The sequence below is a fragment of the Cavia porcellus genome, unplaced genomic scaffold (assembly GCF_034190915.1).
Source record: "Cavia porcellus strain 051 isolate PalLab524CR breed Dunkin Hartley unplaced genomic scaffold, mCavPor4.1 scaffold_18, whole genome shotgun sequence".
NCBI lineage: Eukaryota > Metazoa > Chordata > Mammalia > Rodentia > Caviidae > Cavia > Cavia porcellus.
In genome coordinates, this window is record NW_026947501.1 from 28,390,421 (window position 1) to 28,417,750 (window position 27,330).

General features: G+C 43.9%; 1 protein-coding gene across 2 annotated transcripts; it reads left to right on the top strand.

The window, feature by feature from the left end:
* Nucleotides 1-238: 238 nt before the first annotated feature.
* Nucleotides 239-25,702, top strand: Sema4f (ssemaphorin 4F). 2 transcript variants are annotated; one of them, XM_003468967.5, is made up of 14 exons: nucleotides 239-515; nucleotides 2,987-3,138; nucleotides 3,717-3,776; nucleotides 3,996-4,094; nucleotides 9,267-9,360; nucleotides 17,440-17,559; nucleotides 17,659-17,810; nucleotides 18,475-18,653; nucleotides 18,852-18,999; nucleotides 19,132-19,354; nucleotides 19,490-19,599; nucleotides 19,709-19,869; nucleotides 23,039-23,097; nucleotides 23,449-25,702. In XM_003468967.5, the coding sequence occupies exons 1-14, from the start codon at nucleotides 353-355 to the stop codon at nucleotides 24,057-24,059; spliced, it is 2,331 nt and encodes a 776-aa protein (XP_003469015.1). In that variant the 5' UTR covers nucleotides 239-352; the 3' UTR covers nucleotides 24,060-25,702. The 2 variants fall into 2 exon arrangements, with proteins under 2 accessions (XP_003469015.1, XP_005003383.1); XM_005003326.4 differs by lacking the exon at nucleotides 3,996-4,094.
* Nucleotides 25,703-27,330: the final 1,628 nt, after the last annotated feature.

The window sequence follows — 27,330 nt, forward strand, 5'->3', positions numbered from 1 at the left end:
ATAGGACAGGTACAGGGATTTGAGGTCTTCAAACTCCTGGAGTAAACTTGCCACTGCTGAGTGACAACGCCCGCGCACCTGCAGTACAACTCTTCCCTACACCTGTGTCTAACTCCGCCTAGATCTAGGTTGGGCCCCTGACCCTTAGCCCCGCCTCTACTCCATTCTGATTGGTTTGAGAAAGAAAGCGCTCTGTCATTGGTCCCTTAGGAGAGGGAGGAGCCGGGTTGTTTCAACTCCGCTCAGGCCGAGTTCTGCCGAGGAAACCCGAGTGGGGCCGAGGCCCACGTAGCCGCGGCCCTTAGCAGAGACTGCTAGGCTCACCCCACCCAACAGCCAGGCGGAGCCAGAGATGCTGGCCGGGGCTGCACGGCCCCGCTTGGGCCCCTGGCCACCTCTGACTTTTCCTTTCCCGCTGCTGCTGTTGCTGCTGTTGCTGCTGCTCGTGGTGCTGAGCGGCCCAGTGTCCAGCCGCGTCCCACGTTCGGTGCCCAGGACCTCGCTTCCCATCTCCGGTAAGGCGCGGACGCCCTCGCACTCAGCCCTTCCTCACACCGCGCCCAGCCCTCCAGGCAGGTGTCATCCATACCCCACCCCCAACCCAGCGACAGCACCCGGGGAGTCCCAATGCGCTGCACGGCTTTTCGCGGCGCCCATCCTCGGCTGAACCTGGATGAGATCCCCACGCGGTGCTGCTGCACCCCTTTCCCGGCCAGGCCTCGCACCGCACCTTGGCTGCACGACACGCCCAGGCTGCGTCCTCGGCCTCTGTTTGCAGAGCACCGTAGAGGCCCAGGGAGGGAATGAGGTTGCTGGAGGTTGTCCACTTTGGTGTTCTCTTTTGTTCATTCTCTTGTTCTGCCAGCATATACACCTATGTCCATCACTTCAATTGGAAGCCTGTTCTGCCAGACCGTTCGTTTTTTCCTTCTAATTTAACCACCTATCTCTATCCGAACCTCCAGCTGCATTGTCCCAACTTTCCCTATGATTAGTAACATCCCCACAGCCACCCAGCCCTCTTGCCCTGCTCACAACCTTAATCTTCCCTACCTTCTTCCCAGTCCTCCCATCTGTGACATCACCTCCCATCTTCCCATTACCAGATTCACCTTAATCTCGGAAATTCCTGTTGGCTCCCTGGTCCACCTGTGCATTCATTGCATTAGATGTTGGAAAACCATTCAGTGAGTCGATATAAAGTTCCGTGTAAATAATTTTGAAAAGTCTTCAGAAAGAAAAAAATAAGGGAGAGAAGACTTATACTTCTTTGAAAAGATGTAGGAGAAACCAGTAGATGCCTCAAGGTTAAGAGACTACTGAGGTGAATATGAGTGTGGCATGGACCTTATTAATGCATTGGGCAGACAGAACCATACAACCTGTTGAGCAAAGCTCCCAGACCTGGTCAATAGTAATTTAAAGTCTATACATAGGCCAGTGACATGTAGGGGTGTTATGAATCCAGAAGGCAAAGTTTTGGTCAGTGGTTGGGGTTTCAGTTCTACTGGAGCAGTAACCACAAGGTAAGGTAAGGTTGCCAGACGGAGTTGGTGTCCAGGAATGCAGAGGGGTCTAGTAGGCAAGGCAAAGCGTGTTGGAGATACAAAAGAAGGTGGGGTTGTTCGGCATGAGAATGTAGAAAGAATACAGCATATGGAGAAGTGTGGGAGTGTGTGGAAGGATGAGTCAGGTGGGGCTTAGGTCAGGATGGATGGTCTGGTGGCCAGTGTACTGTCTTCGGCACCTGAGCAGAAAGAGCAGGTAGAGCAGAGCTGCACTGGTGCAGGGGTTCAATCTCCAGAGCCAAAGGTCAAGGTAAGAAGGTAAATTCATCTATTTAAATTCTTTAAATAGATTAAGAGTTTTTAAAATCCTGTTATGAGTTTTATGTTTGGCAAAAAACAGAACCCATGCCTAAGGAAGAAAGGAACCATTTCTAAAACACATAGTTGTGTGCTAGCATTTCCATGTATATTATCTCATTTAATTTTCTCAACAACTGTGGATGGTGCTGTTTCCAGATGAAAAAGATACTTAGAGTGGACAAGTAACCTCAAGATCAAACATCTAGTAAGTGGAAGAGCCACATTTAACCACAGGCTGGACTGTTTCTGGAACACAAACTCTTTCCACTACACATTTTGGGTGGAATGGGGTGGGAAGAGGTCAAGGATTGTAGACGAGAGGAGCTAGACTCCTGATGTGTTGGTAAAAGAATGAAACATTTAGGCCAGACATGGTGGTACATGCCTGTGACCTCAGCACTCTGGAAAGCTGAGGTAGGAGAATCACAAGTCCTCAGCCTAGGCTGAGACAATTTAGGAATTTAGTGATCCCTGTCTTAAAAAAAAAAAAAAAAAAAAGGCAAAAAGAGAGGGAGGGAGGTTGAAGATGTAGCTCACTGGGAAAGTCCTGGGTTCAAATCCTAGTATCATAAATAAATAAATAGTAAATAAGGCATTCCTAAAACAAGGGAAAGTTACTATTCAGCAGTGATTTTTAAAAAATTAGCCAAGTGACCGGGCATGGTGGTGCACCCCTGTAATCCCAGCATTCAGAGCCTGAGGCAGGAGGATCATTGGGAGTTCAAGGCCAGCCTGAACTGTGTAGTGAAACCTTGTCTCAAAAAGAAAAAAGTTTAGCAAAGTACTTGTACCTTAATAGGTATTTTCAAATTATGTATTATATTGCTACGAGCAGAAACTATACACTTAGTATTTATGCTGTTATTTTAATTAAGTATTTCATTTTCATAGAAAAATGACTAGATTGTGTGCTGAATGTTCTAGTCTCATCAGTTGTCTGTCTTTGGGGAATTAAAGACGATTGGCCTCTCAAGGCTCTGCTATTGTCTCCTGGTGGCTGCTAAATAAATGATACTTGGATGAAAACAGAAATTGGCGCCTTTGGCTTTGCCCTTGTGGACCCAGCACTTATGAATCAGTGGCTGACACCATTTTCCTCTCTCCTGTCTTCCTGCCAGAGGCTGACTCCTATCTCACCAGGTTTTCTGTCCCTCATACGTACAATTACTCTGTTCTCCTTGTGGATCCTGCTACCCAAACACTTTATGTCGGCGCCCGGGACTCCATCTTCGCCTTATCTCTGCCCTTCTCAGGGGAGAGACCCCGCAGGGTAAGAGATGAGAGTGGGAGGACATGAGTTCCCATAGCATTTGCTAGATGAATAGTATTATAGGATTCATTACTAAAGGTTTAACTGTGGTAATGGGCGGTTGCCTTTCATTGTCTCAGCTGTGTGTGCTGGGGGTTGTGATGACTGGGGAGGATATCTGGGAGGTTCATGGTGATGGAGAGACCACAGTTACCAGGTTTCAGGGGACAGTGAGCAGAGGGATTACTAAAACAGCCATACTCTAGTGAGGCAGCTTTCAAACTTTCTTGACTACCCATTAGTATCGTGTCCCTGTACTGCAGAAAGCTCTCCTCACAGAAGTCTCTATGTGCTACATTTTGAGACATGCTACCGTATTTCATTAAAAACAATGTTGGGTGTGGTTTCAGAGTTGATTTCATTGCTCATTAATGGGTGGTGGTCTTTGTCTGAAAAGCAGTGCTCTAGGGGGATCTCAGAAATTTCCAAATTCTAATCCAAATTGATTGACAGTTATGGAACTGTCTCACCCTACCTTGATCTTGAGGGAATTTAGGGTGGAGGGAATCTGAGGGAAATGGCAGCTTTTGCTTTCTTAGATTGACTGGATGGTACCTGCGGCCCACAGACAGAACTGTGAGAAGAAGGGAAAGAGAGAGGTAAGTGTAAATCCTGGTCCTGTCCGAATGTTCACTGAGTCGTTGGCCTGACTTGCTGTCAGTCCCGAGTTGCTCCCATCACAAGGGCTCAGGCAGTGACTAACACTCTGCCATCACCCATCATCCCTGATCCCAGAGCTGCATCTAACTGTCTTGACACAAGCTTACCTTGCGCTTACTTGCTGCTTCTGATTCTCTCTAACCATCTCTGACCCCCAGGATGAATGTCACAATTTTGTCCAGATTCTCGTCATTGCCAATGCCTCTCACCTCCTCACTTGTGGCACCTTCGCTTTTGATCCGAAGTGCGGGGTTATTGTGAGTGACAAGGGTGGGGGAGGAGAGGGAGAAGGAGCCTGCATCGGTGTGAGTTATTTGGGGGTGGTGGGTGGGGGGATGGGAAGGGTTTTCAGTGAGTAACCGTGTTGGGTGTGGTGCAGTCAAGCACTATGCACGATGAGCATTGGGGGTGGAGGGGGTGTCTTCACAGCGGGCCATTTGCCAGCTACCACGAAGGGTAGCATGCTGAGGGAGAGGGAGGTTGTCTGTAAAGGGTGAGGAATACAGGGTGTAAAAAGAGATGCAGTAGGACAGTTAGGAAGGAGGTTAGGGATGCCAGTTGGGCAAGAGACTTCAAAAACCAGGAACTCATATTTCCCTTGCTCTGTGAAACCTTTAGCCAGGGAGCCTGGGTTTGTTTCTTAATCAGTCTAGCAAACATCTGTTTCTTTGCTAGGCATAGTGATGCATGCGTATAATCCCAGCACTTGGGAGGCTGAGGCAGGAGGATGGCCGTGAGTTTGAGGCCAGCCTGGGCTACAAAGTGAGTTCAAGGCCAGCCTGAACTGCACAGAGAAACCCTGTATCAAAAAGACAAACAAAATTTTAAATGTCTGTTTCTTGGTCTCATAGCTTGTGCCTCTCTCTCACCACTTTCCCTCACTTCTACTTTTTCTCTTTTTAAAAAATGTTTGTTGAAAGAATGAATGAATTAATTAATTCGTGAATAAGTGGTTCTGTGTGTGTGTGTGTGTGTGTGAAGAATTGAATTCAAGACCTTGCACTTGCCAGGCAGCCTCTGTACTGCTGAGCCGTATCCCCGGCCCCCTCACTTCCACCTTATGTTTTCTTTTGGATCCTGTTCATTAGTGGTAGAGACCTGGCTTCACCACCCTCACACCCAGGCAGTCTTGGGACACATATACTCCTTTGGTTATGGCTCCATGAATCCCTGGGATGTTGACGGTTCTTAAACTCTGTCAGTTATATGGCAGCCAGTACTAGTCCTCTGGATGCACACACTTGTAGGTTAGCCTTAGAATAGGTTTAAAACCTCACATGTCTTGCATCCAGTGGAATGCAGCCTCTCCCTTTTTGATCCTGATCCTTAACTGTACATCTTGACTGCATACTGCTGTAGTCTTCAGTGATCAGTGATCCACTTGGATGTAGTCAGTGTGTCTGTCCATCCTCTCTTCATTCTAGGCCACCCTCATATCTCGGCTCCGGAGGCTGTAATTGTATGTACGGGATTGCTATTGTCAGCCCCTCTAGGCCAGCCTTGGAGTTAATTGAACTTACGTTGAGTCCTTTCTGTAATGTAGGTGATGGGCTCTGTACCTGGACAGCTCCCTCATCCTGGGATGCTTTTCCACTTCAGGGTGATATAAATAATCTCTGTATCCCATCAGTTAATGTTGAGAGTCTAGTTCTCCTGCAGTTCTCAACAGGCTTATGAAGTGGAGTGATGTTGCCTTTGCCATGTTTATTCATCAGTCTGTGCAGCCTGATGGATGTGAGTATCAGAGCCATGGCTTAGAGACAGAATAGTCATCACATTAGTGTCATGGTGTTATCTGTTTTAACTTGTGACCAAATGGTTGTTAGATAAGGTATGTAGGTGGAAAATATTCTGGACATATCTACCAGGATTAGTATGATGTGGACCTCTATCCATTCTATCTAGGGACATCAGCAATAAAGAATGAAGCCAGGGCTCTATGTCTTACACTCCTTCCAGTTTGGCTCTTTGTGTTTTTTTTTTCCTTTTGCGACAGAGTCTCCCTATGTAGTGCAGGCTGACCTCAAACTCACAGTGATCCTCCTGCCTCAGCCTCTTGAGTGCTAAGATTACAGGCATGTACCAGCGTGCCTGGCTAGTTTGACTTTTTGAATCTTCCTTTATAGCAGGTTCATAAAATGAGGGGCCATTCTTGATCAAAGATGATTTATAGGAGAAAAAGATAAGTTCTGTTAGCTCTTCAAGCTATATCCTGAGCCTGCTCTGTAGAATTTTTGAGCATTCTCTTTTGCTTTTACCTGTCTTATTCTGTTAGTTGGCAATCTCAGTCTGCTTGACAGTGTTCTTGCCTCATACTTAGTGCCTGAACCTCTCATGGCCTAGACTGATGATGCAGAGATTGTATGTAATTATATTTCTGAGAGGGTTGATCTCACACAACAATATGCTCATGTGGAAATCAGATGCTTACAAAAAGGATATTGAGTCCCTGGATTCATCAGCTCTAGCATTGGAGTTTGTTCCCTCGGTGTCATCTCATCAGACATTGGAGGAAAATAATTTAGTTTGATTTGTTGAGGGAATTCCAGCAGTTAACAGAGAAAAATGTTATGCTTCTAAAAACAATGACAACAGTGATGACCACTTGAGTATCTGCTCTGTTGTAGGCTTGGTACTAGTACTTTTCAAAATTTTATTGGTACATTATATATATATATATATAATGATAACATACATCATAAGGAATTTGATCTGTATGTGATATGACTTGCTTCTTTTTTCCCTATTCTCCTTCTCTCTCTTCAATCCCTCTTCCCCTCATTATTTATGAAAGCATTTTTTCCCTTCCATTCTGTTTTTTTTCCTTGTCCCTTCTTTCCTTTCTTCTTCTCCCTCCCTCATTCCCCTCTCATTTGAGCATTTTCTTACCATTTCCCAATGTCTGTTCTACATTTTGGTCCTTATTTATACTTTTGGTTTCTTACTAGTACTTTACATTTATGATTACATTTAATTTTCATGATGGTATTTAAGTATTATTTATTTCCATTTTGTAAGCAAGGAAATTAGAAGTTCAGAGAAAACAGCTATCCTAAGACTGTATAGCTAGCAGAGGCAAAGCCGAATTTTATACCTAGATTTGTTTGGCTGTGTTCTATTCTGTATCACTAATCTAGCCTGTAGTCCAGAAGGCCTTACATTCAATTTCTTCTGCCATGTTTCATATATCGGGAACTATATTTTTTCTTTTTTCTTTATGATCAGGGAGATGTCTTTTATATGCTTTCTTCCCTTCTTGATTGAGAGCAAAGGACCAGTTCCAACCTCACTGCTTAACGAGAGGCTTCCTGTCCAGCCCTGGCTTTAAACCTTGTTGGGCTTGCCTTCGCTACAGCTGATTTTGGGAGATTCTGCTGACTGACAGAATAATACAGTGGAAAGTCTAAACATATCAATAGAGAATGTGGTGGAAATGATTTGCCCCTTTCAAGCCCTAGGGGAAGATCATTTTGACTACATAGTAATCACAGTTTACTTAGTTTTTTAATGGGAGGCTCACTTTCTCAAAGATTAGAAGAATACAACCATTGGGAGAAACTAGAAGGAGACTACTTTTGACACACTGAGTTTTAAAGAGTTTGTAGTTAATCTCTCTGAGAGAGACTAGCAGTCAAAGATATGGACTAGGGTTTGGAAGACATTAGACTCAGATTTTAGGGAATGATTTATATAGAAGGACTGGAGATATAAGAATGAATTGAATTTTTGAAGGCTATGTGAAAAGGACAATGACTAGATCTTTAAGATGCACATGTAGGTGCTAAAGAGAAGATAAACAATCATTTGGTAGGAATAAGGACTCCTATTGGTTAGGACGTAGAGTTTCAAGAGCAAAAAAAATGTTTCAAAGAAAAGAGTAAGTCAAGTGTCAAATGATACATAAAGAGGGAAGGGACTGAGAACTGAGAAAGGCTCACCTTTTTAGTCTTTGGTGAAATGTGAGGGAGCAGTCTTAGACACAGACATGGGAAAACTTGTGCATTACAGGATTAGATGATTTGATTTGGATAGAATAGACCTCATTTTAAGAAGTAGCAGAAAATGAATAGATTGAACCAGAATTTGTACTCCAGGCAGTAGTGGGCCTTTTCGTACTATGCTAAAAAATCTACTATCTGGTCAGTGGCTGATACTTTGAGAATAAACCTGGGGTGCCTATATAGAGTGGAGGTTGCAAGGCAACACAGGGAAAAGAGATTTCTGCTGTAGTTCAGGGGAGAGGGAGGAGAGGCAGGAGCAGGCGATGATCTCCATTGCAGAGCCCAAACCCTGGATAATCTTGCTAATCACAGAACTGTTATCTTCTCAGGGGAGGATGCTCCCACTGTCACACAAGTGATGTGCTTGTGCTTCTGGGCTTGTTTCATTCCAGGAGGCTCTTTTGACCTAATGTCTCCAGTTTACATATCATTTTAACAGTCCACTTCAAGAGTTTCTCAGTAAAATACTGTGTTTGCCATTTACAACAAAGAGATGAGCAATCTGAATGGGCCAGTGGTATATGCATGTTAAGCTTCCAACTACCATTGAAGAAATTAAGGTTTAGCCATACTTTATGTCCACCCAGTTTGTGAGCTGGATGGAGATAGCACACCTGCATTTCTATGCCATAACTTTGATTCCCAACCAGCTACAGTTAACTTCCTTTTCAGTCCTGTTGAAACCACCCTTAATTTCCATTTTTGGATGCTATTTTGACACCTCTTCCAGCACAGGGTACTAGACTAAGGTAACTTCTGGCTGGCCTTGCTGGAATTCTCACCTCCCACGCAGGTCTGTTCCTCTGGAGTCCCTGGAAGGTGAATATGCTTACCTGTGAGGTTCAGAACGGAGCTTTAGGACATTCTTCACTGACTTTGTGGATTCTCTGACTCAGCTGGATATATGACTTTGGCCCTGTTTTTCATTCTTAGAGTAGGAATATGGGGAGTATGGCCCTTTTCTCTCTAGGTCCATGAACTTGAACTGATCCTTTATCAGCCTGCACTTTTCTTTGACCTGCCTAAGAGCTCCAGCCTTTAGGAAGCCTGTTATCTTCCCCAAACCTCTTTGTCCTGTAGAACATTATGTAGTAAACGGTAAGCTTTACGGTTACTAGTATACAAGTAGAAATACCTCATTCAGCCTCAGTGTTTTCTGGGGCCATCCTAGGTGCTCCTTTATCAGGGCATGTGGGTGACATGTTCTAAAGGAATTGAGGAAAAAGGAATCACCTGATGAAGAAAGGAAAGCAGAGACAGGAAATGGGGACTGTGTGGGGAATCAGGAGGAGGTGATGGTGGGGATGGTAGTCAGGGGAGAGCATTTGGATGGGAATTGGCCTTTTCCTCGTCTGACCATCTTTGTACTTCTCACCGTGAACCTCTTCCCCCACAATCCCTAAAACAATTGCCCCTTCTGGTCTGTAGGATGTGTCCAGTTTCCAGCAGGTTGAAAGCCTTGAGAGTGGCCGGGGGAAATGTCCTTTTGAGCCAGCTCAGCGGTCAGCAGCTGTAATGGCTGGTGAGTGGGGAGAGACAAGAACATGTGATTTCTTGCTCTAATTGCTTCCTTCCCCACCCCTGCGGTTGCAATTTCTGTGTCATTTTTTTCCTTGGAATGTCTACTATCCCTCTGTCTCTCTATTTTTTTTTAACCCTTTCTTGTTCTTTCTTGTGTGCCCATGACCAAAGAGGAATCCACTACAATGCATATTGTAATAAATTTGGAAAAAGCATAAAGGAAAACATGTCTAGAATGGCACTATCCTAATATCTCTGTATGATGATGGAAATGTCCTATATCTGCGCTGTACAGTTCAGTAGGCACTTGCTATTGTGGCTGTTGAGCCTTAAAATGTGGCTAGTGTGACTGAAGAGAGGCATTTTAAATTTAATTTTATATAAACAGCCCCATGTACCTAGTGGCTACCATAGTAATTCAGTTCTAAATATCTCTTCTTATAAAACCACTGCCAGTGTCTTAGTTTATTCCTTTCTAGCTTTTTAAATGTGTGTGTGTGCGCGCGCATCTGTGTACATACCCAGATACATTTAAGCGCGTACATTTTGCTGGCTAGTGCTTTGTTGTTCAGGGGAATCAGTAATGACTGTTAAATACACTCCCAAGGCTGCTTCCTTTGACCAAGCCATCTACAGTTATGCAAGTGTGGAATGGTTTGCCTAAATCTCTTCTGGAGAATGACTGATTCTTTGGTAGCCACAGAGCAAATTGTTTCTGTGCCTCATAACTGTATTTTAGGTTAATACCACTCCACATACACCCTCCAAATTCAGTGAAAAGCTAGGTGTTTTCTCATGATAATGTAACAAAGCAGATTAATGGAAACTTTATTATAACACCTTTAAATTTTATATTTGATGGATATGAATTTGAATTTTATCGTGTAACTTTATATGGTAGGAATTTCTTTATAATTTGAAAATTATAAAGCTAATTTTTAGTGGCATTACTCATCCTCTGAACATATAAACTAAGCCATTTGAGATTGTTATTTTATCTAGGTTACTCTAAACTTTTTGTTATCTATATTGCTGTAGTGGATGTTTTTGTTCTTTTTTGGGCCCTTGTTTTAGATTATCTTCTTAAGATTCCTAGAAATGGATTAATACAGCAAAGGGTGTGAATATTTTGTGCTCATTGTGTGTTGCTAATTGAGTTTTTAGAAAGGTGTACTAGTTTACACCCTAAGCCAGCAATATATGAAAGTGTTTTGTTTTCACACTTAAATTTCACCATAATGCATTGTAATTTAAAAAATCTTTTACTGAAATTGATGAAATCTTGTTTAGCTGTTTAAACCAGACAGGTTTTTATTGTTTGGTTTTGGTTTTGGTTTTTGGCTTTTGAAAAAGATCTCCCTTGGTAGCCCAGGATGGCCTCCAACTCACAGCAATCCCTTCTGCCTCCACCTCCCCAGCACAGGGGTTACAGGTGTGTGCCACAGCCCTCGGCTCTAAACAAAACAGTTTAGTGAATATTACTCTTGGCTTTTATCAACATTTTTGGCAAAAACTCTGAATCATTCATTGGGATTATTAAGATTTTTGAGTTTTACCATACATGTCTCCTGATCCTACAAAATTGTTTGTCATCATAAATAATTTCTCAGTTGCAATAATCCAAAGTAATCACTTAACATGCTTTGTTTCAAGCAATAGTCTTTAAGCATTGTGACTGAATAATTTCTCTGTTCAGTCAGCAAATGAACTTATATTAGGATGTGATTTAAGAGGACACGTTTTATAAGTTACTGCAAAGTGAAGAGAGAGAGCGTTTCAAAGTCTATTTTTTTTTCTAAATGATAACATTCAGGGTTGGCCAAAGAAGGAAAAAAATTCAGGATTGTTTTTCAACTGGCAATTGACAAAAGTGATTAGAATTCATTTTTTAGTTTAGAATGGCTATCTCGGATTACTAGAACCTCTGTGTCTCTAGATGCCTCAGATTCAAATCATAGTGAATATCAATATTCTGGGTTTTGTCTGTAGTTCTTACTTTATCATTTAAAATTTTTTCTTGTTCTTCTTATGTGCCAGTGTTCACTTGGGGCTTTTAGAATTGATCCATTATGTCCTATTGCCCTTCTGTTTTGAAACTGTCAATATAGAAACTAGTGCAAATAATATGTAAGAATTAAATCAAAATTTCCAGTTATTTTTTATAAAAATATCCTTTTTGTTTGGTTTTATTCTCTTTAAAGTAAAAAAGGAAACAAAAAATTCTTAATAATAATACAAGTATTTTGAAATTTTGAAAAAGAGTTTTTAGTAATGAAAATGTTACTGGGCTATCATACTAAAAGTATTTATTTAAATTATAAAAATTACAATGTGCATTGTAGAAAATTAGGAATATATAAAGAAGAAAGTGAAATTTTTATTTGTAATTCTATCATCACCAGGTAAATACTGTTATTATGGGATATTTTGAGGATTTTCTTTTACTACGTCTATTTGTCTGTCTGTCTCTCCATGTTTATAAATTGGAATTATTGTGATTCTTTCATTTAGCATTAAGAATTTTTTTTATCATAGAAATTGTATAATTTTTTTGAGACAGTGTCTAACTACATGGTTTAGGCTGGCCTTGAACTCACTTGTAGCTCAGGCTGGTCTTGAACTCACTTCAATCTTTGTGCCTCAATGTCCAAATCCTAGGATTACAGGCATGTATCACCATGCCTAGCAAAAACCATAGAATTGGGGCTGGGGATTTAGCTCAGCGGCATAAGCGCCTGCCTTGCAAGTGTGTGGTCTTGAGTTCAATCCCTAGTACCAAAAAAAAAAAAAAAAAAATCATAGAATTATTTAAAAAAATAATACTTTTTAGTAATTGTATACTCTTCTTTCATATGGATGATATTCCCATGTAATTATATGTTCAACTTCTAAAATCAGTTATTGTTTGTATAAAGAATGCTGCAACAAAAATCTTTTTACACAAATTGTTAAGTCAGTCTTTTATGTGAATCTTAAGTAATGACATATCAGTCAGACCAGTATGGGGAATTGTTGGGTTGTAGGATGTAAAGATCTGGATGGTGACTGATAGATTTTAATAAATTGTCCTTTGGTTAGTCTTACCATCAATAAGCCTGTTTCATCACACCCTTATAAGTTCCAAGTAATATAGTTACCACATATCCAAACAAACGGTGGCTTCCTCCACTGTATTTTGATTGGCATTTCTACTAGTGAGGTTGAATAACTTTTCATGTGTTTATTGATATTTGTATGAATAGCTTTATAAGTTTAGTTTTCAAATATGACATTTATTTGTACTGCTCTTAGATAAAATTAGCTAAGTGATCTCAATGTCTATATTTGTACAGTTCAAGTTTAGAAAAGTATATTTTGATAGTAACAGCCTAAAATCACCCATGAGTTTTTCTCAGTCTCCTTAACAGTTTTTTGTTTTCTGCTCATTTAAGTTTTAGGGTGCCTTAGGCCTCCACCAAGCAATCCCTTGATCAATGCAGCTGTGATCTCAGCCTCCTCTGTGGCTTCTTTTTCTACCACATTCTGATGCCTCCCCAGTCTGTACTTGCCTCCCCCACACTGTTGAGGTACAGACCACATACCCAGATGCCTTTCAGACATCTCCTCTTGGTTGATCCACAGGGTTCTCAAAATCATCATGTCCCAAACTGGGATCATCAGCTTTCTCCCGTCACTTTCTCCAGAGTTGCTCTTCCACCACCATTTCTTTGTCTGAGGGCACAGTGCCACTGCTTACCCGGGTACTCAAGCTACAGGCAGCGGTTGGTCTGTCTTGGTTCCTCCTTTCCATATGCTGTAATAAATCAGGCTTTCTTCAAAATGAGCAGAAGTTTTTGCTCTTTCTTCTTGGGAACCCATCTGTGCTTTTTTAATCCACTTCTTTCGGTTCCATTGTGTCTTGTGATCTGCCAAGCAGTGCAGCAAATTGTTGCAGATGCACTGGCCGCTTTGGGCGGGGGGTGTGTGGGGGGGGCAAGCCCACCTTTTAAATCCATGTGTGTCTGTCCCAAGATTAGTGTTCTTACACTGAACCGAGATGCTTACAGAAATCCTGCATGACCAACAGAGGGGAAAGTAAACACTGCATCTTCAGTGATCTAATTATGTCTTACTGCATGGCTGTTAAAAGCATTCAGCTGCCTCAATGCTTACATAAGGAAATGCAGAATATTAGAGTAGGGGCTATCTATCCTAAAAAGCATCTGAAAATGAGGAGAAAAGGGTGTGAGAAAAGCAGGGGTAGGGGATGTTTAAAATCTTTTGAAAATTTATGAGATGGATGTGGTGGTGCACACTAGTAATCCTAGAGCTCAGGAGGCTGAGGCAGGAGGATCATTGCAAGTTTGAGGCAACATAGTGAACTCAAGGCTAGTCTGAACTACACAAGGAGACCTTGTCTCAAGCAAGCAAGCAAGCAGGCAAGCAAGCAAACAAACAAACCTATTTAATAGATAATTCCTGTAATTTCACAAGTGAGAATTTTGCCATCAGAATGAAAAATGGAAACGCCTATGGTGTAGTGAACCATTTCCTGTCATGACACACAGGATGACACAGGAGATGTGTGTCATCCCAGCATGTCATTTTTGGTGTGCTAACTTATTTGGGAGACCTGTGTTCACAGGCTTTCCATCTATACAAGTAGGGATCAATTTCAGACATACTTGTGATTTTTCTTTGGCTATAATTCGTTATGTTTTGGAGCTTTCATTCTTTTTTTTAATTTCCAAAATGAAATATCTTAATTTGGGGGTTACAAAAGTAAAACTTCTAATTACAAAAAAGTGAATACAAAAAAGTAAAAAGAAAACCACTTCTGATTCCATTAATCAAAAATAAACAACATTAACACCATAGAGTTCCAGCGCCTTCAAAACTCCTATGCCTGCAGATAGTACATGCATTTTTTAAAAACAGGGCTGAATTAGCACCAGTATTTTTTGCCCCTCTAATTAACTTTCAACTGAGCTCAGCTCTGTGGACATCACTGTTTTGCACATCATCTTTTACTAATGCTCAGATGTGTATATTAATTTTTACTAACTTGGTCTATTCAGTACAAATGCATCAAATAATTGCATGTTTAGGGATATTTTGATATTTGAACACTGCACTCCCATTGTATGGGAATTGGGAATTGATAGTGTCTTGGAGAATCTAGGTCACGCAGTGGTCCTGTGTCATCCTGTCCTGACTGTAATGGCCGCTGTGCTCCTGGAGCATGTCTGCCCTGCTACTTCCTCCCAGTGTGTCTGATCTGTCCTGGGGGTTAGTGACGTTCTGTTATTTCACCCTGAGTGTCCTCTTCTGCATTTCTAGGTTCCAGTGTCACTAGCTCCCCCACTGATCCCTTAGGACATTTTGGGACCCTTTATTTCCATCCATTGTTGGGTTTTTGCATGGTGATCTGTAGTCTTTTTCCAGTTTCTAGAATATTAATGATTATTTTCCTCCAATTCTACCCTCAAAGCCATATTCCCAAAATAAATGTAACTGTCTCCTGTACCACACCCTTTAGTCTCGGGGAATCCATGACAGATAATTGTCAGACTTTGGCTTGAGGGTATTTTGTGTATTGTGCTGTTAGGAAAATTTTTCAGTCCAGCCCTTCTGGTATCAACACTTATTTGCTGCCCCATTTGCCACTAGGACCCATAATCAATATTTGGTTTTTCTTTTCTGAAATTCTCTGGACAGGAATGGGAGTAGCTCCTTTTCTCCTTCTGATGGCATAAGCTCCTTGAGGATTCAAGAGGAGCTGTAACTAATGTGAACTGAATGCCTGCCTTATGCCAGATCCCAGCCAGGGCTCTGTAACTGATCTTATCCAACCCTCTCACTTTCTCCGAGTGGGAAAGTGGTATCATCCTTATGCTACATATAAAGAACTGAGGTTTAGGATCATTCGGCTGGTAGTAGGGTTCAAATGAAAGTTTTCCTGCTTCCAACAAATCACTTGTATCTTTAGCACATTCTCAAATGATGGAACAGTCTCTCTTTCCATTCCCCAAGGAGATTTCCAACCTCACCTCCCAACTGCTGCCTGGCTCTTTTTTGGCTCTGCATAGATTTTTTTTCTAGGTCAGTTGCTCTTACCACTGCCTGCCACATGCAGCTTTTCTGGAGCATGTGTGGCCCTAGAGGGACTGTTCTTCCCTTCACATGGCTTTCTTCTTCTGCTTTCCCAACAAACAGAACCCTGAAAGGTCTTGCAGAGGCCTCCATGCACCAGCTCCCAGCACAGCAGTCTTCCCCGCTTCTCCAGCTGTCTGACCTCCTCAGCAGCAGTTCCTCCTTCCCTTAAATAGGGGCTCTTGTCTCATTTTGCTTTTCTCCCTATTATCTTCCTTTTGTTCATGTCGGAACTTAAACAGGATGTGTGATGACACTGAAGTTACTGGTGGTCCTGATTTAATTGCCTTCTTGAGTGTCTGACCCGTGTCCTGAGGCATATCTGCCTTAACAATGCCAAGGCTGCACTCACTTCCCCTCCCTGCCTCCTTCACGGACCTTTCCTGTCGTTTCCTGGCTTGATAATAACATTACAATCTGCTGTCATCAGTTGTGTGAGACATTATTTTACTCCATTTTCTCATATTTCACGTTCAGTTGATTTTCAAACTTGGTTAATGGATTCTACTTTGCAAAATCTTTTGGCTCCTTTATTCTCTCTACCTTGTCTTTGTTCTGGCCTAGTACTCTTGCCTGGACTGTGTGAGTGGCGTGTAAATAGTATTATCTTCTAGGAAAACACCCTAATTATGTCACTCTCCTCTTAAAAACTACCTCTGCCATTTTACTCTTCCCTGGAGGACACAGTGCATGTTGCTGATACAGCAGAACATATTCTTCACAATTGCACGACCACCTTCACCTCTCCAGCATTATCTCTGCCTACCTGCCCTGGCTGGCACCTCCCTCTGCCCCTTTGGGCTTCAGCCACCAGTATTCCCACATGCATGCATATGGCACCCCTCTTTGCTGCTTGCCTGTTTTTCTCCCCAAAGTCCACCTTGTATGAGATTTCTCATTCTTCAGACTTGCTGGGTCCTAGATAGATGTAGTTTTATTTTCCTTTGTAGCTCCCCTCCCTCCATCGGCTAGTTCAAGCCTTCTATTGCCTGACTGTGTGCTTGACTTCCTAGCTCAAACGGGAATTCTTAAGGGTAGTGATGTACTCAACACCCAACATAGTGCCTTGTCACACAATAGGTGGCAAAAGTATGTCATCTTGTTCTCTCCAGAGTACCTGTGATGCTCAGGACTGCTCCAGGTGTCCATGACCTTCTACTACCCTGATTCATCTTCTTCCTACTCATGTCTAGGTCCTTGGCAGTATTACAGTGGTCCTAGTTCTATCCCGTTCAGCCCAAAGAACTGCACCTCCCTTCCATTCCAGGGTGACTGAATTCTCTCTTCTTAAATCCTCAGCATTCTGCCCCTTCACCATATAAGAAGGCTTCTTTGTAGCTTTCCCTGCTGTCTGTGAAGCCCCATTCATCCTCTGGGCTCTCAAAATGAGGCCCGGTCCACTTGTGTCAGAATAATTCTGATTGCTTGTTTGCAGTGCAAGTTGTTGAGTACTCTTTGTTTGATTCTAATGAATGAGAATTTCTAGGACTAGGAATTTGTATTTGGTTAAGCCCCCAAGGGATTCCTAGACTTGTGACTTACTCCAGAGTAGTGCAGACCTCCTGACACTCAGAAAGAACCCGAGTTCCCTCACACTTTACCACAGTGGAAAGTCACAGGACAGTTAGCGTGTTATAGGGTTACTACACCAGCAACAAAAAACCCCAGAGAAAACCTGACTTCTACCAGGAGCTCTTCATTCTCCCTTTGTAGCAGTGGACATTTTGGCACAGTTTTCTCTCAACACTGGTTGCTGTCTTGCCCAGGGCAGTTTATTTTGTTGTTCACCATAAAGCAATCCCTGTGATGTACTTAGTGGCACTAAGTGCTTTCTGGCACTTAGTGGGCCTTCAGGCCTGAGAGTTGCTACCCGGCTTTATTCTGTGCTCTGCTATTGCTTCCTGCGGTGGGTTTCTGATAGTCCCATCTTTTTCCTGTTACTCTACAGGGGGGGTTCTTTATACTGCCACTGTGAAAAACTACCTGGGGACAGAGTCGATTATCTCCCGGGCTGTGGGTCGCGCTGAGGATTGGATTCGAATAGAGACCTTGCCAGCCTGGCTTAACGGTGGGTAGAGGGAGATGGGCCCCCTGAGGTACAGAGTGGGTGGAGGCTGGGTGACCCCAGGCTACGTCTGCGGAGATCTGAGGCCACCGGTCTCCCCAGCCCCTGCCTTTGTCGCAGCTGTAGCCCTGAGCCCAGCCGAATGGGGGGATGAAGATGGTGACGAGGAAATCTACTTCTTCTTTACGGAGACTTCCCGGACATTTGATTCATATGAACATATCAAGGTCCCACGGGTGGCTCGTGTGTGCGCGGTGAGACCCCTGGCTGGCTGGCTGTTTGTCATCCCCTGCTATGTGTCCTCCTGTCATTTCTTCTCTGGATCTCTGTCTTTGCAGTGTTTCCTCTGTCTTCTTCTTTTTTTTTTTTTTTTTTTTGCCTTCTTTCCTGGGACCTTGAGGAATGTCTGCCTCTCAGACCCCCACAATTACCATTGTGACATGCTGTCCTTAGGAATGGACGACAGTACAAGTTAAAGGCTGGAACCAGTGGCAGACAGACCTGGGGTTAAGTTCTGCTCTACCACTTGCTGTGATCTAGGCAGATTTTTTTAAATTTTAATTTTTTTTAGCACATTTGAAATGTAGAATGAAGATAATAATGATGCTGACCTAGGACTGTTTGTAGGACAAATTGGGATAACTTGTTTTCAGGACTATGTGAGGGAACTTAATAAAACACTTCATTATAAGTGCACAGTTAACTTAGTTACTGGCTTTGTTATTATGCCCTCATATACTCCCGAATTTCATTATCCCTCTTATTCCCTGGCCTGTATGTCTGTTCTCATATTTCTATGCATGTCTCTCCATCCTTTGTGTCTGTCCTGAAGTCAAGGAGGAAACTTGTATTTGTCTCCATACTCCTTGTTTAATGTTGGTCTTCTAAAGAGACTTTTCCATGTGCTTGTCACACCAGGGGGACCTTGGGGGCCGGAAGACCCTTCAGCAGAGGTGGACAACATTCCTGAAGGCTGACCTGCTGTGTCCAGGGCCTGAGCATGGCCGGGCCTCCACTGTCCTGCAGGACATGGCTGAACTTCGACCTGTTCTTGGAGTGGGGACTCCTGTCTTCTATGGCATCTTTTCTTCCCAGTGGTGAGGGCTGCCTGTGTGGAGAGTTACAGGATGGAGACCATGGGATTGGCACAATGTCATTGTTATCTCTTTCAGAGTGGGATAGACTCTGTCCTGTGGCTCCATGTGTGATTCTTGGAGTCATTTCATTTGATAAGAGATAGGTTGTTGTTCCCTAGCTCCCTGCAGACACATACTTGCAACCTATGACTCTTCCAGGGAAGGAGCTTCCATCTCTGCTATCTGTGCCTTCAAACCACAAGACATTCGGACAGTACTGAATGGTACCTTCAGAGAGCTTAAACATGACTGCAACAGGGGACTGCCTGTCACAGACAATGATGTGCCCCAGCCCAGACCTGGAGAGGTGAGGGAGCCAGGCCAGGTCTTCAACCCAGGGCTAAATTAAAGAGCTGTCCTGACAGCAAGAACCAGGCTGTATATCGCTGACATTTTGTTCTCTGAGAAACTTTGTCAGCCAGCCTCGTGTTTGTTCTAGTGTATTACCAAGAACATGAAGCTCCAGCAGTTTGGCTCTTCGCTGTCCTTGCCTGATCGTGTGCTCACCTTCATCCGGGACCACCCACTCATGGACAGGCCAGTGTTTCCTGCCGATGGGCACCCCTTGCTGGTCACTACGGATACAGCCTATCTCAGAGTGGTGGCCCACAGGGTGACCAGCCTCTCAGGGAAAGAGTATGATGTGCTCTACCTGGGTACAGGTATATTTAATAGTCAAACAAGCTGCCCTGTAGTATTTACTGTCATCACAGAGGGGATCCCTAATATGTACAGGCATCAGAGTCCCATGGACAGGGGCCATTAGGCCATTATTCTTACCCCGTCTTGTCTCCTAGAGGATGGACACTTGCACCGAGCAGTGTACATTGGAGCCCAGCTAAGTGTCCTGGAGGATCTGGCCTTATTTCCAGAGCCACAGCCAGTTGAGAACATGAAATTATACCATGTGAGTTGTAACTTTGGGAAAATCCAGTAGGGAGACATCTGAGTGTAGACAGTTGACCCCGAAGTCTGGAAGATTCAGCATATTCCTCTTCCCTGCTTCCTTTCTGTAGGGCTGGCTCCTGGTTGGCTCCCATACCGAGGTGACACAAGTAAACACAACCAACTGTGGTCGCCACCAGAGCTGCTCAGAGTGTATCCTGGCTCAGGACCCTGCCTGTGCTTGGAGTTTCCGGCTGGATGCATGTGTGGCCCATGCTGGGGAGCACCAAGGGTGAGTACAGCTCTGTCGGTTTCTGGCCTGCTATTCCGGCCATGGAGGCCCAGCCATGCTCAGCCCCTGGACACAGCAGGGCTGTTTCTCATCCACTAATGCCTTCCTGTCTTTGTTTATTTTTTTCTTCTGTTGATGTCTGTGTCACTTGCATGTCCATCTGTCAACCTATATTAACTCCATCTGTCCATCTGGTGCTACTCATTAGTGTCTTTGCTTCTTCTGCTAGATCTGTCCTTATAGCAGGACTGAGTCCATGTTGGTTGATGACTATGGTGAGACTGACATACCGTGTCTGTCAGAGATAGTTCTCGTAGGCTATTCCCAGTTTCTGTCTTACAAGAGCTCTCAGGATGTAGCTCAGAGGCAAAGGTGCCTGCCTGGCAAGTGCAAGGTCCTGAGTTTGACCCCTGGTACAAAACAAACAAACAAACAAACAAAAAACAAACCTCTCAGAAGTGTTTTCATGGCCACTATTCCTCTATTCTTTCTTTAACACAGCATTCTCCTCTCTTGTCTCTCTGTTGATTCCTTTTTAGCTACTGATTGTTGATATTCCTCAGGGTCCTGTCCTGGCCCGCTTCTAGGTGATTTCAGTCTTATTACTTCCAACATCAGTGAGTGTTGATGACAGCCACAAATTTATCTTGGTTGAGCTACAGAATTCCCTGTCCAGCTCCTAGTTGATATTTCCCTTTGATGCTTCCCAAGCAACTCAAATTTAACAAGTCTAAGTATGTGCTGTTGTTCATTATTTCTCTCCTAGTTCTCATTTCAATTGAGGGACTGCTATCCCTCCTGCTGCTCATGCCAGACATCCTAAATATTTCAGTATAGATCTATACTAGATAAAGACACTCTTGAAAGCTTTATTGTAGGAAGTTTCAAACATATTAAAAAATAGAGAAACAAATATAATGGATTTTTGTTTATCTATCCTCAGTTTTTTTTTCTTTCCTTGGTACTGGGGATCAAACAATCTTGCACTTGCCAGGCAGACACTTATGCCACTGAGCCCCCATCCTCAGCTTCATTCAGCCCCCATCCTCAGTTTCAACAACCATCAACTCCTGGTCAGTTTTGCTTCATGAATAACCCTTCCAACTATTTTGAAACAAATAGATATCATATCACTTCATGAGTCTTTCTTCGTTTATCTTGAATACATCTTTCTTACTTTATCTCTGATACAAAATTTAATCATTATGTTGTGTGGATGTTATCATTACCAAAAGTTTAATTTCTTAGGGTGATCAAATATCCAGTTGTCTTAGTTACTTTTCTCATTTTTGGGACAAATATACCTGATACCTACAAGTTAAAGAAAGAAAGCTCAGTTTGTAGAGGTTTCAGTCCATAGTCAGCCGGCCCCAAGGCAGGGTGGTATGGCAGAAGAGAAACAGTCCATAGCAGGTCAGGAAGGAGGCAGTGAGTGTGCCTCCTTTTGTCTCTGCATACTACATCCGGGCTACAAGCCTATTGATTGGTGCCACCCACGGCCAGGGTGGGGCTTCTCTCTCCAGTGAATTCTAATGGTCACACTCAGAGCTATGCTAAGCCAGGTAGGGCACCGATCCAGATTATCACATCCCCTTAATCCATACTCACACACTCAAGATCCACCTATCTCTGAAAAGCCCCACTTATAAGCCCTTGCGGCTTTGGTGAGACCTCTAGATGCAAGCCATAACACCAGTAAGTACTTAAAAACTTAGTCTGTCAGACGCTAACTGGGAAGATAAAGTGATTCTAAAGTATTAGGCTTGGTCAGCTTTGCAGTTTTGATTAAAGAATTTGAGCTGGTTTTTAGTTTCTTTTGGGAGAACTTTAATCTTCTAAGACAAAAGTAAATGCTTTATTCTTTCCTTTATTGTTCTAATATTGATTGAAATAAGAATTTCATTCATCTGGCCAGGCATAGGATACCCGTGTGTAATCTCAGCACTCAGAAGGTTGAAGCAGGAGGATCTCTGCACGTTTGAGGACAGCCTGGACTGCATAGCAAGACCCTGTTTTTTTTTTTTTTTAAGAATTTCACTGATCTTAAATAGCCTTTGTACTTGAACTTCAAAGATTGTTTTAAAATATGTGTGGGGAAAAAAAAGTGGGGCATGGTGCACTCCTGTAATCCCAGTACTTGGGAGGCTGAGACAGGAAGATTGTTGCAAGTTTGAGACCAGCCTGGGCTGCAAAGTGAGGTCAAAGCCAGCCTGAACTGCAGAGCAAGACCCTGTCTCAAAATGACTATATATACATATGAATTTGGGGGTGTGTACCTATGCATGTTGTAGGTTGGTACTTCTGTACCTTTTGCCTTTCATACTTCAATTTGAAGAAGAAAGAAAAACATACATTATGAGGTTCTTGTGGCTGCAGCTGTACATATGATCTTTGTACTTTCCCGGCTCTCAGCTAAACTGATCAGCTTTGGGCTACCCACTCGTAATAGTCTTAGAGCTCATTTCAAGGGCTTCAGTTTGTGCCAAAGGAGTTCACACTCAGATGGAGCCTATCTCTGGTTGAGACTTTCAGGTGGTTCAGGCTTTTACTGGTCTCTCCAGACGGTTCTAGCAGAGTTCTCACTGGCCTCCTTTCCTCAGGCAGTGGTGCCAGATTGCTCAGTGTACAGTGACCCATCTTGCTGTCACAGTCTACTCAAATCCTGGGGAAACCAGGATTGTGCTGTTTGAAACAGATCCATTAGAAGCCAGTATATATCAGCAGCTGTGGAGAGAGAGTTCCCTCTTTGAGACAAGCTGCTTTTATGAACCTTACACTCATGGAGTTTTTGCTTAGATTTTACAGAAAATAAATTTGCTCTTTCCATTAATGGAAAAACAATAAAAACTATAGTTTGTATGTTTTTTTTTCCCAGAGAAATCTTGTGGTTGTGGACAATCAGGTCTATTTCTTAGAAGAATCCCATTTCTTTTAAAGCATGCCCACCAAACATCTTTACGTACATAGTGGCCTACTAGAAATAAGTGTACAATTTGACCTTGCAAATATTGTGATGAAGTATATAAGGGATATTGAGGAAAACTTTGGTAATGAAGAGAACGTTAAATAATTTCAGGAGTGATTTGGCAGGAGATTTAATGAGTGAATAAATGTTGCGTGATACTGAGAATCTTAACATTGGACTCACCAGTTCTTCTTCTTCTTGTAGGCTGGTCCAAGACATAGAGTCAGCGGATGTCTCTTCTTTGTGTCCCAAAGAACCTGGAGGTTTGTATGATTTGGGGAAACATGGGTGGAATGGGTAGAAAGGAGTTAGAAAGCTACCCCCCTTCCCCTTTTTGGTATTGGGAATCAAACTCCAGACCTTGCACTTGAGGCAAGAGCTTATGCCACTGAGCTATATCCCCAGCCCAAAAGCTGTCCATTTTACACCTGCTTTAAAACTTGAATCCTTAAAAACATGGCAGCCAGCGATCCATATCCTTACCCTTTTGGGGAATCTCCTTTTTAACTTATTCCCATGGTACTGTCTCATGTCTGATATCACCCAGCATTTTTGTCCATCACGTGTCAGCCTGTAAGCTCACCACTTTTTGTGTCTGTGCTATCTCTTTGCAGAACACCCAATAGTGTTTGAAGTTCCTGTGGCCACATCTGCACATGTGGTCTTGCCATGTTCTCCCAGCTCGGCATGGGCATCCTGTGTGTGGCATCAGCCCAGCGGAATGACTGCACTCACCCCACGGCGGGATGGGCTAGAGGTGGTGGTGACCCCAGGGACTATGGGTGCTTATGCCTGTGAATGTCAGGAGGGTGGGGCAGCTCGTGTGGTAGCAGCTTATAGCTTGGTATGGGGTAGCCCGCAAGGTCCCTCAAACCAGGCCCACACAGTGGGGGCTGGACTGGCTGGCTTTTTCCTGGGGGTTATTGTAGCATCTCTGACACTCCTCTTGATTGGTCGGCATCAGCAGAGACGGCGACAGAAGGAACTTCTGGCTAGAGACAAGGTGGGCTTAGACCTGGGGGCCCCACAATCTGGGACCACAAGCTATAGCCAAGACCCTCCCTCCCCATCTCCTGAAGATGAGCGGTTGCCCTTGGCCCTCGCCAAGAGGGGCAGTGGCTTCGGTGGCTTCCCTCCACCCTTTCTACTTGATCCTTGCTCAAGCCCAGCCCATATTCGGCTCACAGGGGCTCCCCTCGCCACATGTGATGAAACATCCATCTAGAGTCAGGCAGATGACCACTGGTAGATGAGTGAACGCTGGAATCAGGTCCCTGGGCCTGGAAGACTGTCATGGCCTCTCATTTTCTGTTGAGTCTGAGTGATCTCTTAGACATCACCTGACTCCTATGAGAGTTGGGGCTGCAGTGAACTGGGGTTACCTCCTCTCCTTACCTTCTGAGCCCCTATGACCTTCAGCCCTGGACACCTATCTTGGACCCCTTAGTTGTGGTGACGGGGCCCAAGACAAAGCTCTGACTTTGCTTTCTGGGCAGGCCCTGGTTAGGAAGAAGAGCCATGGAGGTAGTTGGGGACCAATATGCACTGAGTCCTTGAGATGGTCCTTTTGATTCTCCCATTTTACTGATTCTCTGTGGTGAGTGCATGATTCTCAATGCTGCAATGCAGAACCTCTGCCCTGAGGTCCCCCGTCCCAGTTTTCCTTCTGCCATGAAAGAGTGTTTGTAAATCTGTTGGTGTTCATAGGAGACCTGGCCACGTGTGCATGAGTGACTGGGCTGAGGGTTAGGTGTTGCGGGGTAGAGAGGGGAAACGTGGAATGGGAGCATTACCTGCACAACTCCACACCCTGCACCCAGGGGGAAGTGGCTTTCTTTTCTAAAAGGCAACAAAACACTGCCCCTCTCTTCACTGACCATAATGTTTTTCTAAATTTGAGTAGAAAGAATCGCCTAAAGTGACCTTCGGGGTGGGAAGGGCCCTGGTACATGTGACCCCATCCTTTTTGCTTTTGTCCTCTGGTTGCCACCACTGCCATGCCATAGATGCTCTTGCCCTCCCTGGAGTATGGGTCGAGCCCCTTTTCTTTGGCTACAATTATAGCTGAACTTCACAACATTCTAAATATTAGGGGGCAGTAAAAAGGGAAAAGTAACAGGAAATACAAGCAGCTTAAAGATAGGTTGCATCAGTGACTTTACTCAGGTTGACACCTTTGCCCTAAAGCAGGAGTCCCTGACCTGGGATCCATGGACTCCCTGAAATTGTATGCAAAATGTTGTCTGTACATCTGTACTTGTGTGTCTGTGTTTTTCTGGTTGGGAAGGGCGCTTTCATCAGATTCTCAAGGCCTTAATACAGTTAAAGGACCACTGCACTTGGGCCATGCAGGATGGTGGCGCTCTGTGGCAGCTCCTCCTAGCCTCGCCTTGCTGCCTGGGGCCCTGGGCTTGCAGCTGCTAGAGGTCCTGTTTCTCTAGTCCAGAGAAGCTGGGCTCTGCGTATTGGAAGACACTGTCAGCTGTCACCCAATGTCTGAACCTTCCTGCTTCCCAACTCCCATGTGCTCTAGGCTTCTCCTGCTCAGTCCTGGTCTTGACCTGTGAATGTGCCTCATTCATCCCTGGTGAGGGACCCCTTTAAGCTCCAGTGAATGGTCCAGTCCTTTCCGGTTGGAGTTTTTTTGCTCTGCTTTCCTTGGCAGCAGCCTATGAACTACTCAAGAGTCCCCTTGGTTTGGAATTTCAGTGGGTTTGCCATGAAGAAGCATATAATCTTGGGCATGTATTCTAACCTAGGGATACCGATTTACTTGTCTGTAAAATGGGGATAGTAATACCTACCTCAGGTTGCTGCAAGGATTAAATGAAAAACCATGTAATCAATAAAGCACTATCTATACCAGCAGATGTTGTTATTGTAAATACTGACTATGCCATAATCATATAGCGTAACCATATGAAAATAATGACACATGTAATCATCTTAAGTTGGCTGTAGTGGAAGAATGGCCATTGTCACACAGGTAGCTCACCCTGGGTTGTCTCTGGCCAGATCTTAGCTGCCAGAATCTGAGTTTTGGGCACATCTGTGAATTTTATAAACCTCAGAGTGTCTGACCTTTGTGACCTGCTCATCCCCAAATATGACAAAGAGGGAATGCTTCATTACTTTGGTTTATTCTCATTGCAGCCCCACTTGAGCTTATGGGTTGGTTCCACTTGGGGGAGGAAGGTCAGAAAATTAGTGTCTGTTTGGGGAAGGAGCAGTTTTGTTTTTCAGCAGAGGAGTGAAGAGTTCACAGTAGATTTAGAACATGTGGTCATTGAACTGTGGCTCTGGCTGGTGAAATACAGAATGAGAAATGAAAACATGAGGAAGGATGGACACAGATGTGAATGGGAGGAATATATATTTTGGTTGTTGGGTAAATTCAAGCCCCTAGAGTGATGGAGAGTGGGATGTGAAACCAACTCTAGAAGAAAGAGTGGGAGTAATGACACCACTGCCTTCGGGTTGTGGTTGTGTGGGAAGCTGGAGTGTCCATGGACCAAGGCACTGAAAGCCGGCACAGGGTTGGGACAGACCAAGGTCTCACCCCTGTGTTCTTGCAGGGAGGATAGTTATGGTTCTGGCAGTCAGGTCCTGCCTGGAGTTTGTACCCAATAGCCTGCTGCTATTGGGTGATCACTTGTGTTTGTATTTCTTTGAGGAGGTTGCTGTTTTCTGGCTCTCATTCTCAAATTCCTTTCTGATTTTGATTCTGGTTCCTGGTCCATAAAATGATTCTTAGCCTGTTACCCCTGAGCAGTGATCTGCTTCTCCCAGTGTAACTTCACTGATGCAGAGCTAGAAAGAGATGCTCACTACTGCTCCTACCCACACCAGGAGGCAGAACCATTTCCTGTCTAAGAACTCCCCCCACTCTTTTCCCTTCCCTGGCAGCCCCCAAGTTAACTAGTGGCCTCAGTGATAGCAGGAAAAGGCTCCTTTTAGTGCTTTCTAGGCCCTGGCCTCCTCGACACTCTGCTCCGGGGTGGTGTGGGGAGAGGGTTATGACTGCAACTGTTCTTGGTTGGCTGGAAATAGGACTTCTTTTAAAACTTGCCTATTTAATTGGGCAGAGGCAAAGTTGGACTGTTTAAAGACTGTTTTCATCCCCTGGATAGAAAACTAGCAATAAAAACCAAAAAAACTTTCTGTCATTTTCTGATTCTCTCTGACGGTGCCCAGGAACATGCTTCTTTGTGACACACAGATAGTGTGGCCAGGAGACATCAGGTGTGGTAACAGAATGGTCCATCTGTACTCATGTTTGGGGTTGGGAAGAAAAGCAACAGAATGATCCAGCTTCCGTGGGATGTCAGGTAGGGCAGAAGTGGTTGCAAGAGCCAAGATGAGGGGTCAGGTTTGGGGGGCTGCTCCTGTGGAGAACTAAGTGCAAACTAGGATTTCTCTTGTTTTCAGGGGCTCTCAGCCTATGGGACTGGGGTTCCTGACACACCTTGGGCCTGGGGTTTAGGGCTACCCAAGCA